At 48.5% G+C, this 16,074-nt stretch overlaps 1 protein-coding gene across 1 annotated transcript; it reads left to right on the top strand.

Annotated features, from left to right (window-relative positions):
• Positions 1–4,262: 4,262 nt before the first annotated feature.
• Positions 4,263–14,845, top strand: LOC123085964 (RNA polymerase sigma factor sigB). The gene is made up of 6 exons (XM_044507660.1): positions 4,263–4,668; positions 5,164–5,715; positions 9,704–9,934; positions 10,031–10,171; positions 14,128–14,325; positions 14,406–14,845. Exons 1-6 carry the CDS (start codon positions 4,429–4,431, stop codon positions 14,697–14,699), a joined length of 1,656 nt encoding a protein of 551 aa, XP_044363595.1. The 5' UTR covers positions 4,263–4,428; the 3' UTR covers positions 14,700–14,845.
• Positions 14,846–16,074: the final 1,229 nt, after the last annotated feature.

Genomic DNA, 16,074 nt, shown 5'->3' with positions numbered 1-16,074 from the left:
CATGTGCATATTAATGGATTTGGTACTGTTTTGCCCTAAACACAATTTTAGGGTTGCTAAACATGCAAAGAAAGTGAACCATGTTAAACTAGGCATTTTTCTACCCCATTTACATATAAAGTTTATTAAATTTGGAGCTACGGTTATTTAGTTATGAATTAAAGCATTTTAACATGGCATATGAGCAAAATAAACAAACAGCAAGGTTAAACATTTTAAACATAGATGAAAGTTGCATATTATGAAACTAGATGAAATTCTAGTCATATTTCATATATAATTTATTTTAATCCGATGCACGGTTAGTGAGTTTATGATATGCATGAACGACAAGGGTTTTTCTGCAAAACTGCGTTCTCTGAAAAAAATAACTTAATTCACAGATCTGGGGAAAAAACTAAACAGGCCGAATCTGGCTGGCCCGATAGAGAGAAGGGCTGCTGCTCACATGGGCCAAGCCTAGTCGGGGAAGAGGCTTGGCAGGCCGGTTGCTGGGCCTTGAGGAGGGGCGCGGTCCACGTGCGGTCAACGGGCATAGGAGGTTTGCGAGCGACGTGCTCGTCCTCCTCTCGTACATGAAGAAGCGGCGGCGGTCTCAGGGAGCAGAAAATAGGGAGGTCGGCGGGTGCAAGGACGCGACGCAGGGACTTGTTGGCGAGGCAGGAGACGACGCAGCGGTGCTCGTAGTAGAGGCGAGGCAGGGGCGGTTGATGCAGGGGCATCCCTTTGATGCCGCCGGCAGGATGCAGAGCATGCAGGGTCCAGCAATCGCGCGGGCGACGAGGAGGTCCAACGGGAGCCACGGCGACTGACGCGGGCAAGCGGGACGAGGCGGAGGGACTCCGGCGAGCGGCAGGATGGCGCGGTTCCGGCGAAGGAGAAGCAGAGGAGGCATGGAAGGAGGGCCACGCGACGTGAAGCACCAAGGGCGGCCATGGCGGGTCCCTGTAGAGAGAGACGAGAGGGAGTTAAGGGAACCAGGGGAAAGGAAGGAAGAGAAGTAAAAAGGGGGCGCGACGGGGCTTTCCTGGGAGGCGGAGGGCGTTGGCAGGATGAGCTCTGCTCCAGCGTGGCATGCGAAGACGACGGTGAGTCAGAGGACGCGCGGTGTGGGGACACTCGCGGTGGTCTCGATCTAGGCGGGAGCGGGGTCTGGTGCCCGAGCGGCTGCTGTGCTTGTGCAGCCCGCGTAGCAAGGAGGGGAGGTTGCGGGCGGTGGCGAGAAGGATCTTCATGGGGATTGGGATGGCTGGGATGGATTGGTCCGGTGGGGAAAGCGAGGTGGAGAGGTGGTTGGCTCGCGATGGATCCCGAGGAAGATGGATTTGGTGGAGTGGCGGCGGCGACACGGGACAAAACTCCTAGAAATTAGGGTTGGCTTGATTTGGTAGGGGTTGGTCTATATATATGAAAATGGATTGAGGTTGGACCCTCCGATCGAAATCGGGCGGTCGAGAAAAATAGGCTAGGGAGTCCAAATAATAAAACAGAGATATTTTATAGATGTTCGGGGATGATCCGGACCCAACGGTGACGAATGTCCGGGTCGGGTCCGGGACAGCTTTTCGGACGCGCGCGCGAGGAGGGCCGCGGGCTGGCGAGAGAGGTTAGGTTGGGCCTGGCGGTAGGTAGTGGACTGTGCAGAAGGCCTCAGGCTGAGAGAAGAGAAGAGAGAAAGGCCCGGCGACTGTTTCCGGAGACCGAAAACGTCCGACAATTTGACCGACTATATTGCCGCTATAGTTATCCGTTGGGGCGTCAAACGGACTCCGAATGCGATGAAATTTGGTAGGCGGTCTACTAACAACAAAAAAACACTGCATGCCAACTTTCATCCCATTCCGAGAACATTTTCTGGCCACTTATAAAATAATATTTCAGACGTGCCGCGGGCGCGTGCAAGTGTGTCTGGACTCAGAACGGACAACGGAAAGAACTGGGAGACCGGGACGGATGCAAGTTTTGGAAAATATGATGATGCAATGCACATGATGACATGGCAAGATGCAACACGCAAGCAAATGACAAGGCAACAACAGCGAATAACTTAAAGACACCTGGCGCAACGGTCTCGGGGCGTCACACCCCATGGGTGCGACCTCTCTAAGGGTTCTCCATAATTTCTCTATCAATTACAAATGTTAGGAGTAAGGGCCTTTACTGTCACCTCGAATTACCTTCACGTCCTACCCCTTTACAACGATAGTGATATACTTTGTGGCCATAAGGCAATAATGTTGAGTGGGTTCCCTTCACAACATTCACAAAGTTATTAAACTAAGCATTTAATAAAGGATCTCATATCCAAAATAACAATTCAAATCCTATATCCCCGCGGTTCATCCATATCCCCGAGAACTATGGGTCTACTCACACATGAAGACAACAAACATCATGATGAGGGTGATGGCAAACATGAGTGAATGATACAAGTAACACACATGATGCTCTACCAGGGTCCCTATTGTCACAATGATAAGAATGCGGATGGTGATGACGATGACAATGGTGATGATGTTGAAGACGATGACAGTGGTAATGATGGTGTACCCTCCTTATGCTTGGTGATGAAGATGGCCCTCTTCTCCTTGCCAATCCCTCCTCCGGATGACCTCCAAAGATTAGGGTCTGTCTTCTGGACGAGTTTCTGGTGTCTCTAGGTGTATGATCCCCGACTCAATCTCACGGGGTGAAAGTAGTCGATGAGGCGACGACGCTGACACCTCATACAACCGCCCATACGAGCAGCCACGCTCATATGAAACACCTTATTTTGCTCTAGAAGGGCCACGACGGCTCCTCCTTTTGGCCTCCTTGCTTGATTCTTATACAGTAGGTGATTATCACATTAAATACATGATTCCATTGCCACTTCCTGGGATTCCTTCCATAAAGTGCTAAATGGTCCAAAAAGCGTTACTTGAGGGTTATCAACAAAAGGAGGTGCGCAAATGCGGTAAAATTCCATAAAGCCTACCATGTAGGCACAAAATAACTATCAAAATCATCACATAAATTGGACTCATCAATGTCGCATGCGACGGACGGTGCTAAGCAGACTCCAACCAACATGATGGTGCTCCTTGAAACTGTGTTGTATCAAGTGAAATCCGCTAATAACTAGGTGTGCTCCAGAGGCAGAATTGATCTTCACATCAAGGTTGTCAGAGACACAGATTAGTGCCATCGCAAGGAGGAACATCTAGACGCAAACCAAAAGTGGAATTATCAGCAGTATTTGCACCAGGGAGCTCATGCGAATGAGAAAAAGGGAACAAAATTGATTCATGCGCACCTCCAACCGGAGGAGGGACATAAACATTATGTGCCTTTCCCAGTGGTTGTGGTCGAAGGCAAGGGTGTCGACCATAGCATTGTCGCTACCGTTCCCAACATTCCGCGATGAGGAAGAACCATCTTCATAGGGCGAGCTCTCCTTGTTCAGATTTGCTCGATGTCAAGCGCTACCTCCTCTCGAACGACATCAAGTCGCGATGAGGCCGTCGAGCACGACGGTGTTCGTCTCTAATAACCTGCCCATGGATGTGACAAGTAACTCACCATGATCTCTGAACTTATGGTCCAAATCGTTGGTGAACTCCACTTGAAGAAGTTCATACACGCTACAACCCTCGACCGAGAACTTCTCCATGGCTTCTGCTCGCCTTTGTTCATGCCATCCAGTACCATGGCAGTGTCGCAGAATCTTTAGAACTTGTTGTCTTTGGTATCAATTGTAAGGTACCCCGATCTCTAGATCTGAACTAACTCATAAACTGAATTAATTTGAAGCACACATGAATTTGAACTAGCTCACAAACTGGATTAATTTGAAGAACACATTAATTTGATCCAAATACCTTAAAAATGGTTTTATTGAACAACTGATGTACTTTTGCATCATTGAAATCCTGATGCCATTGACGGTGCCCAACCCTCGTCTAGGGTGTTGCTATGTAAAATTAGGCTTGAGGGCTTAGTGTGGTTATCGGTAGGCCTACTAAAAGGGGATGTTAACCCCTTCTTTAGTCGGGTAGCGAGGTGGGATAGACGTGAAGAGTAGAGTTACTTAAATCATTTGTAACTATGATGAAGGCATTTTTTTGACCTTCTTCTTTAATATATGATATGCACACTCGTGTGTATTCGAGAAAAAAAAATCCTGTGAATTTTTTTAGGAATTTCAATAATAATAATAATTTAGAGTTTGCTTTTTTGCAGAAACTAAGTTTGGACAGCCTCTGTGTATCGTGGAGCGCGCCTCAGCCGAGCTGATCACTTTGCCCTTATCCGGAGAGACCAAACAAATCCCAGAATCCATCCGCGCCGTCGCCTTGTCTCTCCACCTCCGTCCCCCCGCTTCCTCCCTACCGCGCCAATGGAGATCACCGACCCGAGGTGAGCCTCTCGATCAGCCCGGGCTCCACAATGGCGTGTCTGGCGCCGCACTTCAAGTGGGCCCCGTCTTCGTTCTCCACCACCCACGCGTACCGGCACCCTTCCTCGTCGTCCTCATCCTCCAACTCAGGCAGGTGCTCCGGCCGCCGCCCCTTCCGTGTCCAGTGCGCTGTCACTTCTGCTGTTGCAGCAGTCGTCGATGCTGACCACGCGGCTGGTGGGCCGCTCCACCTCGTTTACTCGTCTCCGGACTCGGCGCCGGTTCTCCAGGTGACGTAGTCTGCTCGGTTATTTTTTGCATTGCGTTTTACATTCAACTGCTAAAGAAGGTTTGGTTGAGCTAGGAGTGGGCGTGATTGGCCGAATGTTGTTGTTCTCTTACACTAAGTTGTTTCTGAGTGGAGCTAATCAGTTGGCCTATTATGGTCAACAAATGTGATGGACATGGACTAATGATACTCTAGGTGGAATTTGATTTGAAATAGCATATTATATCACTACAGGTAGATCGTACTACCTCCGTCCCACAATGTAAGACGTTTTTGCAAGATATGTTAGCTTGTAAAAACGTCTTATATTATGGGACGGAGGGAGTATTTCACATTACGTATGCATGCGTCTGTAGCTACTTCCACTGCCAGGATCGTTAATTTACTTTCAAATACCGCAATCTGGTACTAATTATAGGACTTGTAGCATTAGCAACTCTTACTAGTTATGTCAGATCATGCTTTTCATTCGTTTATTTTGTAAAAATTTCAACAGAGAAATTTTGAGTCAACTCTGGCATCAGAAACAGTTCTGAACAAAGAGGCTGTTGTAACTGCTGCAGCTGCAGAGGCAGTTGCCCTTGCAAGAGCAGCAGCTGAAGCTGCCCAAGAAGTTGTTCACATGGTACAGAAGAGTAGTTCCCAGCCCGTGTTCAGAAAAAAAGGGGAAGTGGAAAATTACTTGGCGAAAGAAATCCTTCGCACAGAAATGTTATCGAGCAGGGCAAATGAATATAGTGATGGTGTTCTATCGGGGGTCTTAGAACCATATGGCGTTCTGAGTGATGAAGCAGAACTAGATCATACACAGGACGCTGATAACATAGCTGTTAAGTCTGCACGTCAATTGGAGAGAAGAGCTCGGAGAACAAGAGCAACAATAAAGGCAGCTACAATAGTCCGTAGTTCCCCAAAACTAGCAACATCATCGAAGAAGAAGCGATCCAAGGGTCCATCGACCATGAATCCTTTAGGTTCCTTGTGGAAGATGACTGGCCGAAAACTTCTTACAGCAAAGGAAGAGGTTGAGCTCTCGAATGGTATTCAGGTGAGGCTACCATTTTACAATTAATTTGTATGAACTATTGGATTTGTTGCTAGGGAAATAGCAACTTGTATTCCTATGAGGCCATACGCCAGTATGTATACAAATATATGTGTGATACAACATGCAGAAAATCCCTTATATAATGGGGACTATTACACGGCTAATATATACAACTGTAACACCACTCCCATACTCATGGTGAATCAACAACACTGAGCTTGGAGAGGAAAAACCGTTTTGTGCTCTAGTCTGGCCCATCGTGAAGAAATCACTACTGTAACTCTGAAAGCACACACTGAAGATTGGAGACATGTGACGAGAGAACACAGTGCACCTTGGGTGCTGCTCATCTATTCAAGATATATAGTACATGTGCAACAGTGAGAGTGAGAGAGGGAGGGAGGGAGGATTGCTAACACCCTGCCGCAGCTGAAGCATCCGGTAGCCGGATGCACAAGCTGGACCGGAAATCCTGAAACGCCAGCATTGGAAGACCCATTGTTAGGACGTTGTCGAATTGCTGCTTCATAGGACATGCAGCACGCGGAGCTTGCCTAGGGCTACCTCTTCCTGGACGAAGTGTATGTCGAACTCGACGTGCTTCGACCGTCGGTGATTGATGGGATTTGCAGCTATATACACCAAGGAAATGCTATCGCAGAAGACGAAGGTGGCGTTGGGCAGGGGAACGTGAAGTTTGCCGAGAAGTTGTCTGAGCCAGCAACACTCGGCCACCGTATTTGCGACAACGCGGTATTCTGCCTCTGCGCTTGAAAGGCAGACCGTGGCCTGGTGTTTGCTGGACCAGGATACCAGGGAGTCGCTGAGGAACATGACGTGCCGAAGGTGGATCGTCGTGTGTTCGGGCAGCCGGTCCAGTCCGCGTCGAAGTAGGCCACCAGGTCGAAGGATGCCGAGCGGTGTAGATGCAGACCATGAGCGGTTGTCCCGCGTAGATAGCGCACGATCCGCTTCACGAGAGCAAGGTGAGCGGCGCGAGGGTCGTGCATGACGAGGCAACATTGCTGGACGACATAGGCTATGTCGGGGCGCTTCATTGTCGTGTATTGGAGGGTGCGGTACTTGGAGGCGTCTGTACTGGGGCGCCGTCAGATGCCGAGAGCTTGGATTGTGTGTCAGACCGACGTGGACACATGCTTGCAGTCCTGCATGTTGGCATGGTCCAGAAGCACCTCGGCGGTAGGTGTGCTGGGACAGGAAGAAGCCGGCTTTGGTTCTCGTCATGGCAATGCCGAGGAAGTAGTGTAGTGGCCTGACATCCTTCATTGAGATTTCGGTGAACAACTGTTATTGGAGATGGTGAAGAAGAGTTGTAGTAGAGGCAGCGAGGAATATGTCGTCGACGTAGAGTAGAAGATAGGCGGTTCCTGAGCTATTGTGCAAGACAAACATCGAGGGATCTGACTGTGAGCCGATGTTGCGGATGAACGCGGCGAACTGAGCAAACCAGGCATGTGGCGCTTATTTTAGGCCTAGAGACTTGTCGAGGAGGCAGACATGGTCGGGGTGGGTGTCGTCGACGAAGGCGGACGGCTGTTGGAAGTAGACGCGCTCGGAGAGATGTCTATGTAGCAACGCATTGTTGATGTCCATTTGGTGTACATGCCATTGGCGCGAAGCAACAGTGTGTAGTATTGAAAACCGGAGAGCTGAAACTGAAAATAAGAGACATGATCCGATGAACTAAAAGGTAACCTAACACTCTTCCCTAATTGACATGCGTGGCATGTCGGGCAGGAGCTCTCGGTGATGGCGAGAGATGAGCGTCGGAGGTTTTGATCGAGGGTATCATCGACAGGGTGCCCGAGTCGACGATGCCAGGTGTTGCGGGAGACGGTGGTGAGGGTGTGATGACTTGAGGCTCGGTCGTGGGTTCCAGTGGGTAAAGATCGTCAGGAGGAGGGTCACCAGCTTCATTCTTTGATCCTTAACAGAGAGTCCATGATCATCAAATTCAACATTAATGGGGTTGTCATGAGCTGGGGCTTTGGCTGGTATGAATTTTTTATTAGATTAGGTGAGACTAGAACATTATGAAGGGAGAGGGCGTTGGTTGGTTGTTGTCGGGATGTTGTGGTAGCCAGTGTGTGTGACTGCTAGCGAGGAACGATTGCCAACTACAATGCGGGAAGAGTAGCAAGGATGACAGGAAGAGAGTATACCAGACAAGGACGCCATGTGAGTGGAAGCTCCATTATCGAGGTACCACTCCGTGCTTGGCGAGGAAGCCTGACCTTGCTGCACTCTCATATTGTTCAAGGCGTGGATGAGGGCTGTCTGGTCCCAAGTCGGAGGGGTGGCATTGGGGGATCCGCCAGCCACCGCACCATAGAGGGGGTGGGCAGGAGCACGGCAGGTGTGCCAGACAACAGGTGGAGCCGAGCCGAGCGCCGGTGGAGGACCCCATGGTGCACTGCCATGCTGGGGAACAGAGTGGAGCTCCCGGGGCACGGGATGAGGATGCCTGCACCAGGAGCACGGGGCCGCCAGGGCATGGGCCAAGCGTGGACCATGCCGGTCCAGGGCGCCGGTGCGGGAGCAGCAGGGCGAGGGGCTGAACCACCCCCGCCAGAGTGTGATGATGGGCCCTCGCCAGAGTTGGTAGTCTTCCCCTTGCCCTTGTGGACTAACCTGAGTCCGAATGGTCCACCCGGATCCCATCTGAGTGGGTTTCTGCCCCCTTAAGTGCGTGACCCTATAGGTTCACGTACATGGGCACGACCCAACTATGGACTTCATTGAAGGTTGCCAGCTTTGGGTTGTTTCGACTATATCCTGATTGTTATTGACAAGCTGTCCAAATACGGCCATTTTATTTCCTTGCATCACCCTTTTACTGCTCTACCTCTCGCTGATGCCTTTCTCGACATGATTTACAAATTGTATGCTACCTCTCCTATTGTCTCTGAACGTGATCGCATCTTTACCACTGCCTTTTGGAAAGAGTTGTTTCAATGCACTCGCACCTGCTACGTATGATCCTGCCTCGCCACCTCTAATCAGATGGACAAACATAGTGTGTAAATCAACAGGTGGAGGGTTATCTCCGTTGTTGTGTCAGTACCCATCCAACTCGTTGGTTGGTCTCAGTCGCTCCCTCTTTGTGAATTCTGGTAAAATAGCAATTGCACCCTGCAATTGGCAAAACCCCCTTTGAGGTCATCTATGGGCATCATCTGTGACACTTCAGCATTCGTCCTGATGACACCATTGTTATTCCTGATCTTCAGCAGTGGCTTGAACATTTCCTCCTCATTATGGACTCGGTTGGTCAGCACCTCTTGTGCGCATAGCAGCGGATGAAGAGCCAGGCCAACAAACATCACATTGATAGATTTTTTGCTGTTGGTGATGAGGTCTTCTTGAAGCTCCAACCCTATATTCAGGCCTCTGTCGCTCCCCAAGCAAATTACAAATTGGTTTTCAAGTTCTTTGGTCCCTTCGAGGTGCTCGAGAGCGTCAGCGAAGTGGCCTATTGGCTAGCCCTGCCAGCGTCAACCAAAGTTTCTCCTGTTTTCAGGTTTCTTTGCTCCACAAGGTTCTAAAGCCGGACTATCAAGTATTACCTCAGTTGCCTTCACCTGATGCTCATTTGCTGGTCCCTGGGAAGGTGCTCCAGCAATGAGTTCTTTGCCGCAGTGCCGATTCTCTTGTTTAAGTTCTCGTTGAATGGAGCGACGCACCATCTGAACTGGTGCACAACCTGGTGAACTAAGTGCGTGTGTGCGCTGGAGAGTAGGTGGCGGTGGTGAAACTGCTGGCCAGAAACCGAGAGGAAAGGAGAGAGGCGTGGGTTTAGGCGAGAGCTCGACGAACACCAATGCCGCGTTGCTTGTACTCGAGATATTGCTGGACCTAGTAATCGAAATCCTAGTGAGATGGAGTGCTTACATGGATGTAGTATTGTTCTTTTCATTTAGAGCCAGTTTTGGAGCTAAATATGCAAGATTACCTTGAATTGGTGCAGGATCTCTTGAAGCTGGAGGTAATTCAAGGTGAGCTTGCAGAGTACAATGGTGGTCAACCAACGTTCCCACAGTGGGCAGCTGCAGCTGGAACTGATGAGAACACTTTGCGGAAACGTCTTGATCATGGTATTCATTGCAAAAACAGAATGGTAACATCTAATGTGCGACTTGTAATCTCTATTGCCAGAGAATTTGAAGGTCCAGGGTTGGAGCTTTATGATCTTATTCAGGTACATGGACTTTTCTTTAGCTGTTGTGGTTAATAAGTATGGTTACTTCTATGCTGTATTTAGCATGGATATTTTATTTCTAGGTCTTCATTACAGGAAGGAATGCAGGGCCTTATAAGAGGTGCTGAAAAGTTTGATGCATCAAAGGGTTTTCGGTTCTCTACATATTCTCACTGGTGGATCAAACAAGCAATGCGAAAATCTGTCTCTGAGCAAACCCAGATATTTCGCTTACCAGTATGTTGGCCATCCTTGTCCTTTTAGTTATTCTATGTTTGTTGCACTATTCTGTGTACCCACCTGCTGGCTGCTGTGGTCATACTGATTGTGACTTGGTGCCTAATATTACTATCATGCATGAGTGCAAGCTGAATTAAGTTAGACAATTTCTGAGATTCTGCAGTACGAGTGAACCCATTCAAATTGGTGACACTGCTAGTCTATGTGCATATGCGAGATAATTTTGTAGCATAACGCATTGATGCTAGTTTCTTGGTGCAATGAGACACATGGTACAGTTGATGGGTTTTTTTTTCCGGAAAGGCCAAAGGCCACATATTAAGTTGAGCAGACCCTTACAAAAACACCTTTACAGAAATTGGAATATCCATCCAGGTCCCTGGGGTTGCCAATTCTTCCTCCTGCATCCATCGGCCGTGCGCCTTAAGCAAAGTTCGTTGCCGCCTCTGGGCTTCTGTCTCAATGTAGCAAACTTGTTGAAGCCCACAAGCTTGTATAAGCAACGCCAGGAAGTCGTTGGTGTAGACTAGAAGACGCCGGCGGCCGTGATCTGCGCAGCAAATCGCCGACCCGGAGAAGAACACACCGGAAAGGGCCTGTAGAATGCCACAGGCCCCGGCCATAGAGTCGGGGAACACAAATCTCACACGCTCCCTGCTGAGGCCAAGGCTAGCCAATCTTCGTCGGTCAGAACTGGAGCTGGAGGACCGAGATGCACAACTACGTTCTCCACTCCGCAGGACAGCACGACCGAGACAAAACTGCAGAAGAAAAGCAAAAGAAGCAGATCTGGTTCTACTCTCCCACATGCCACAAAGAAGAACCGCCAGAATGATGGCGAGGCGTAGAGACCTTATCCATGCTGACAATGATGCCATCGTCTCGTCATCTCCGATCGGAGACAAACCCTATTTTTCTTCGTAACACCACCGGACCAAAGCCCTAGAGTCCCTGCCCCCCCTCCCCCGGCGCTTGAGCACAGAGGGAGAGGGGCCCCTCGGTCTCACCGGGGAGTAGGGTAGACTGGCTACCGCCTGTCGCCTAGGTCATGGGAGCAGGAGAAAGAATGATTCATATGATGATTACGGGTATTACTTGGGTCAGACGTCTTTGGTACTTTTGGTAGTTAGTGTTGTCTTCTTTCCTTTCATATAGTGAAAAGACATTGCACATTACTGCAATATTACTCCTGTTGACTTTCTCTGTTAATTGATGATTCCGGTTAACTACGATTTATGTTTGATTCTCTGAGACCGTCTCAGTTCATTTGCTTCTGTTGGAGTTGTGTCGAATATTGTGTACAAGGTAGGTTACAGTTGGACTCTGAGTTGTATTGTGTTTAGATAAGATATGGAGTCGTGTCTTAATAGGACACATGTATCCTAGGCCTCTCATATATAGCGGGGTAGACACACAATATAACCTATACCAACATAATAGCACAGGAACGCAAGTGGGAGCCGGCGGCGTGTGCCGGCGCCCGGGTGGCCGGTGTGTGGTATTGTGACAGTGTCACGGGGAGGAGCGCCCGTAGTCAGGCCCCGAGGATGTAGCCATATCAGTGAACCTCGTTAACAAATGACGGTGTCGTGCTCATGTGATTGCTTGGTCCTCGGATGATCGACGGTATGCCTCGGATTTATTCTAACAAGTGGTATCATGAGCTAGGTTACGAGGTGATTGTCTGGTTAATCTAGAAGAGATGGAGATACTGCAGAAGGATCAGGCGTCGGCGATGGAATCGGAAAATACGGCGCGGCAACACAATTGCGTGGAGCAGCGTTTGGTTGGATTCGGAGTCCGACGAGATTGACAGGTGATCTGCAGACTGCAGCAGTAGCATGTGCGGCAACGCAGTTGGGCCAAGGTGCGGTCCAGCACGGGGCGGCTGGAGGCGGGCCGGCAGAGCCCAACGCGGGCGTGCGTATGTGGGAGGCAGCGGCAGGTTCGGCGGTTCTCTCGGTGCAATCGGATGCAGCAAGTTAGCCGGATTTGTTTTGGACAAAAAGGTAGGAGACTTAGTCTTCGTATATGACGCGGAGGCAGGCAAATCAGTAAGCGATACATATCCATCGGAGTACTACTTGCATACGGATTTGACAAAAGAGCAGCACTAGCGTCAAGAGTTGAGTCAAGGGAGCAGATCACGTGAAGGCCAAAATTTTGGTGGATTGCTACTAGTACATGGGGGTGTACCTCATCAGGTTTTGCTCGTGTACTTCGGGCATTGTAGTGGAAGCTCGGTTAATTTTTCACAACGTCATGATGCCATCGGGCATCGGGTTTGAGGTGGAGAAGTTCAACGAAACTAAAAACCTTGGGTTATGGCAGACAAGGGTGAAAGATTTGTTGGCACAATGAGGATGCTTGAAGGCGTTGCAGGAAGTCATGTCAGCTAAGATGGAATTATTAGGTGATGGATTGAAATTCGCGGAAGATGATTTGGGAGCCTCGAGCGTGTCATGCAGTCGGTGAAGTTCGGCTTGGTTGGACTAGATAGTCTGACGGATCGACGCAGGTCGGTTGGTACAGAAGACGGTGGTTGAGATCGGCAACGACGACATAGAAGTGTGATGCTGATGGTGACCGACTTCTGGGCGTGGAAACACGTGACGCAGGCCTGAAGGCTTGTGTGGCTTCGACAAGGTTATGGCGCGGGGTTGATTCAAGACGGTGCACATGAGAGCTTGAAGTCGACAGGGCACGCGGGTGGACTGATCATCTACCATGGAGTCATGTTGAAGGTGCAGTTGGATTGAGGGGCTACGGTGTAAGGATCCAGAGAATCGAAGCCTATTCAGCTGGGAAAAAGCGAGGGACGCGTAATTCGGACTGGAGCCCAATGGTCTGATGGAAGCGTGAAACTCGTCATCGGTGATGATCGGTGGTGCTCTGCAGTAGGGGTTGAGTGGTGCGGGTTCACGACCCTTTGAGACTCGACCGGGACAGCAGAGGCTCGACGCGGTAATAACGGCGAGGCGTGCGACGCACACGGGGCATGGAGACGGGCCAGGGCTCTGGTGGTCATACATTGGTGAGGCAACTACGAATTTGACTCGGGATGACTACAAACAATGGTGAAATTCCTTCAAGTTTTAGACAAGCGGTCAAGAAAGGAGCAGTGATGTTGGGTTCAGGTAGCTCTTACGTGTGACATCCAATATGTGAGTTGTTCATTTTCACGTAGGTCAGTGATCAGTGTGTGATGCCGTGGATGAATACTCTGGAAGTTGGAGCGCAAACTAGAGTAATAAGGAACTTAATTTTGCTCGAATGTTGACTGTGGTCAAGAAAAGAAGGGACTACAAGTTGCAGGTGGAGTCATATGGAGTCTTTGGAGTAGCAGCGGTACTCATGGGATAAGCTCAAGTCCAATATACATGAAAGTTTGACGCATGGACGAATTCAGGTGGTGGAGAATATTCGCCAAGGTGGAGTTTGTTAGAGTTGTGTCGAATATTGTGTACAACATAGGTTACAGTTAGACTCTGAGTTGTATTGTGTTTAGATAGGATATGGAGTCCTGTCTTAATAGGACACTTGTATCCTAGGCCTCTCATATATAGCGGGGATAGACACACGATGTAACCTATACCAACATAATAGCACAGGCATGCAAAGGGGAGCAGGCGGCGTGTGCCGGCGCCCAGGTGGCCGGTGTGCGGTATTGTGACAGTGTCACGGGAAGGAGCGCTCGTAGTCAGGTCCTGGGGGTGTAGCCATATCGGTGAACCTCGTTAACAAATGACGGTGTCGTGCTCATGTGATTGCTTGGTCCTCGGATGATCGACGGTATGACTTGAATTTATTCTAACAGCTTCAACTTACCAGACAGTAGGCATGGATCTTACAGACGGTAGGAATGAATGCCAATTTGTATTTGAAACCTGTATTTTCTCATGCTGGTTCTCTTAGCTGGTATATTTCTTACACTGGTTTATTCTGATTACCAGGCTCACATGGTTGAGGCAAGTTATCGTGTGAAGGAGTGCACAAAACGACTTCGCCGTAAACTTAAAAGGCGACCCTCTAATGAGGAAATAGCAGTGGACACTGGTATGCCAGTCAAACGTGTCGAAGCAGCAGTGAACCTCCCGAAGTATAGTGTATCCCTTGATAGCAAAATTGGAAGCACAGACATGACTTACCAGGTGCTGTCTCATTTGTATTTTGTATCTCACCAGCGCTTGCTGTATATAGAACTTAAACAAGAACGTGCTCCCATTTTCAGGAGGTCACAGCTGATCCCAGCGCCGAGACAGCTGAAGAAATGCTGAATAGAATGTCAATGAAGAAAGATGTGCATCAGGCACTGGATACTCTGAGCCCACGTGAGAGACAAGTCGTCAAGCTTAGGTTTGGAATCGATGATGGTAGGATAAGAACTTTGCAGGAGATTGGCAACATCATGGGTGTCAGCAGGGAGAGGATTCGGCAGATTGAATCGGGTGCATTTCGGAAACTGAGGGGCAAGAAAAAGGTGAAGTGTTTGATGGATTATCTGGTGCCTGTAGGCAATTGGTGAACTGTTTGTCTGCACAAAGTATTTTTCTTTCAGATTTAGTTTTGTTTTTGAGAATCCATTACTTGTACCATTTACGTAGCCACCCCTTATATAGTGTAGGTCAAATGAAGGAATCAATAAATTTTGGTGAGCAATTTATTTTTTAAGATTCTTGCTGTGGAAATATCATGCATCCCTTGCCGCGCGGTTCCATATCTTCTCACCGAATATCTTCAAGAATAATAATCAAACCAAACCAAATTGCTGAATTGCTGAAATAACTCGTATCAGCACCCTACAAGTGAGAATGTGACGTAACGAATTGCTGAAAGATTACTGTCAAAAAAAAAAGAAATGGTGAAAGATTAACGGGAAAAATCTAAGATAGCGTGCGCACAGAATCCTAACGTCCGCGGGGAGACACAGCTCCTTCAGCAGCGCATGCACCGGGCGTGGTACCGCAGAGCAGCGAAAAACTAGCGGTACCAAGATTTGCTACTGTTATCAATTAACCTTTTTGTTTCTGTCAACCCACGTCGATCTATGGATTACAGAGGTTTAAACCTGCAACAAGTAAACGGGAACGACCAGGATAGAATCTGAATCTACGGTGCAAGAATAGAAAGCTGTTGGATGGACGCTTTTTTTTTCAAGGGTACGCCAAAGACGAACCTTAACTTTATAGAAGGAAGAAAAATATTTACAAGAGATTACATTTTCGCTAGGTAGGCATGACACACCAGCCTACCATAGTCTTCACTCACAAACCCTAGCCAACTACTCACAAAACGTAGCTACTCCGGTGGCCCCGGCCCTAGTCCACATTTCAAGCTCTTGCCAGATTAGGTCTGCTGGAGGATGGCAAGCCACTTAAGTGTATACTAGCACATATGTCTATGCGTTGCAACGGGAAAACATTTTAGAATTTTGAATTTATGACAACTGGCTTGATGTTTAATTTAATTCAGAATGAATTACATTGCTTTATTCGGAATGGTCCAGAGTTGATATGCTTATTGCTAGGACAAATAAAAAAGGATGATCAGAAGTTATTTCCACCAGGTTAATCCAATTGGTGAACCGTTGATGAATCAAAAGTCATCTCCACCAGGTTGATCCATTTGGTCTCAGAATCTTTCCATGCGAGTACGTCCAAAATGACTCAATGCTCTCCCTTTTGAAAGTAAGCTATATGATACTGCCTCATTGGGCTTGTGATAGAGGTGTAAGCAGTAAATTTATGAAAACAATTTGTAGTTATCTTGCTTGAATATCCAAGTAGTGTTTTGTACTGGCTGAACTATATTTTACAGACTATTTACAAAACATTTTGTGGACTTTTGAACTGTTCTAAGGACGCTATCGGTCTCGAGTCATTTGCTGCCTCAGGACATTC

This window comes from Triticum aestivum, chromosome 4A (genome assembly GCF_018294505.1).
Source record: "Triticum aestivum cultivar Chinese Spring chromosome 4A, IWGSC CS RefSeq v2.1, whole genome shotgun sequence".
Lineage (NCBI taxonomy): Eukaryota > Viridiplantae > Streptophyta > Magnoliopsida > Poales > Poaceae > Triticum > Triticum aestivum.
Note: the sequence above shows the minus strand (reverse complement) of the source record. Positions and strands in the feature narration are given on the sequence as shown.

Bases quoted from the DNA above. Each gene is read 5' to 3' on its own strand.
- LOC123085964 (XM_044507660.1), top strand. From the start codon at position 4,429: ATGGCGTGTCTGGCGCCGCACTTCAAGTGGGCCCCGTCTTCGTTCTCC. The intron at 5,716-9,703 runs GTGAGGCTACCA...GAATTGGTGCAG, and splicing joins AGCTCTCGAATGGTATTCAG to GATCTCTTGAAGCTGGAGGT. The intron at 9,935-10,030 runs GTACATGGACTT...TCTTCATTACAG, and splicing joins AGCTTTATGATCTTATTCAG to GAAGGAATGCAGGGCCTTAT.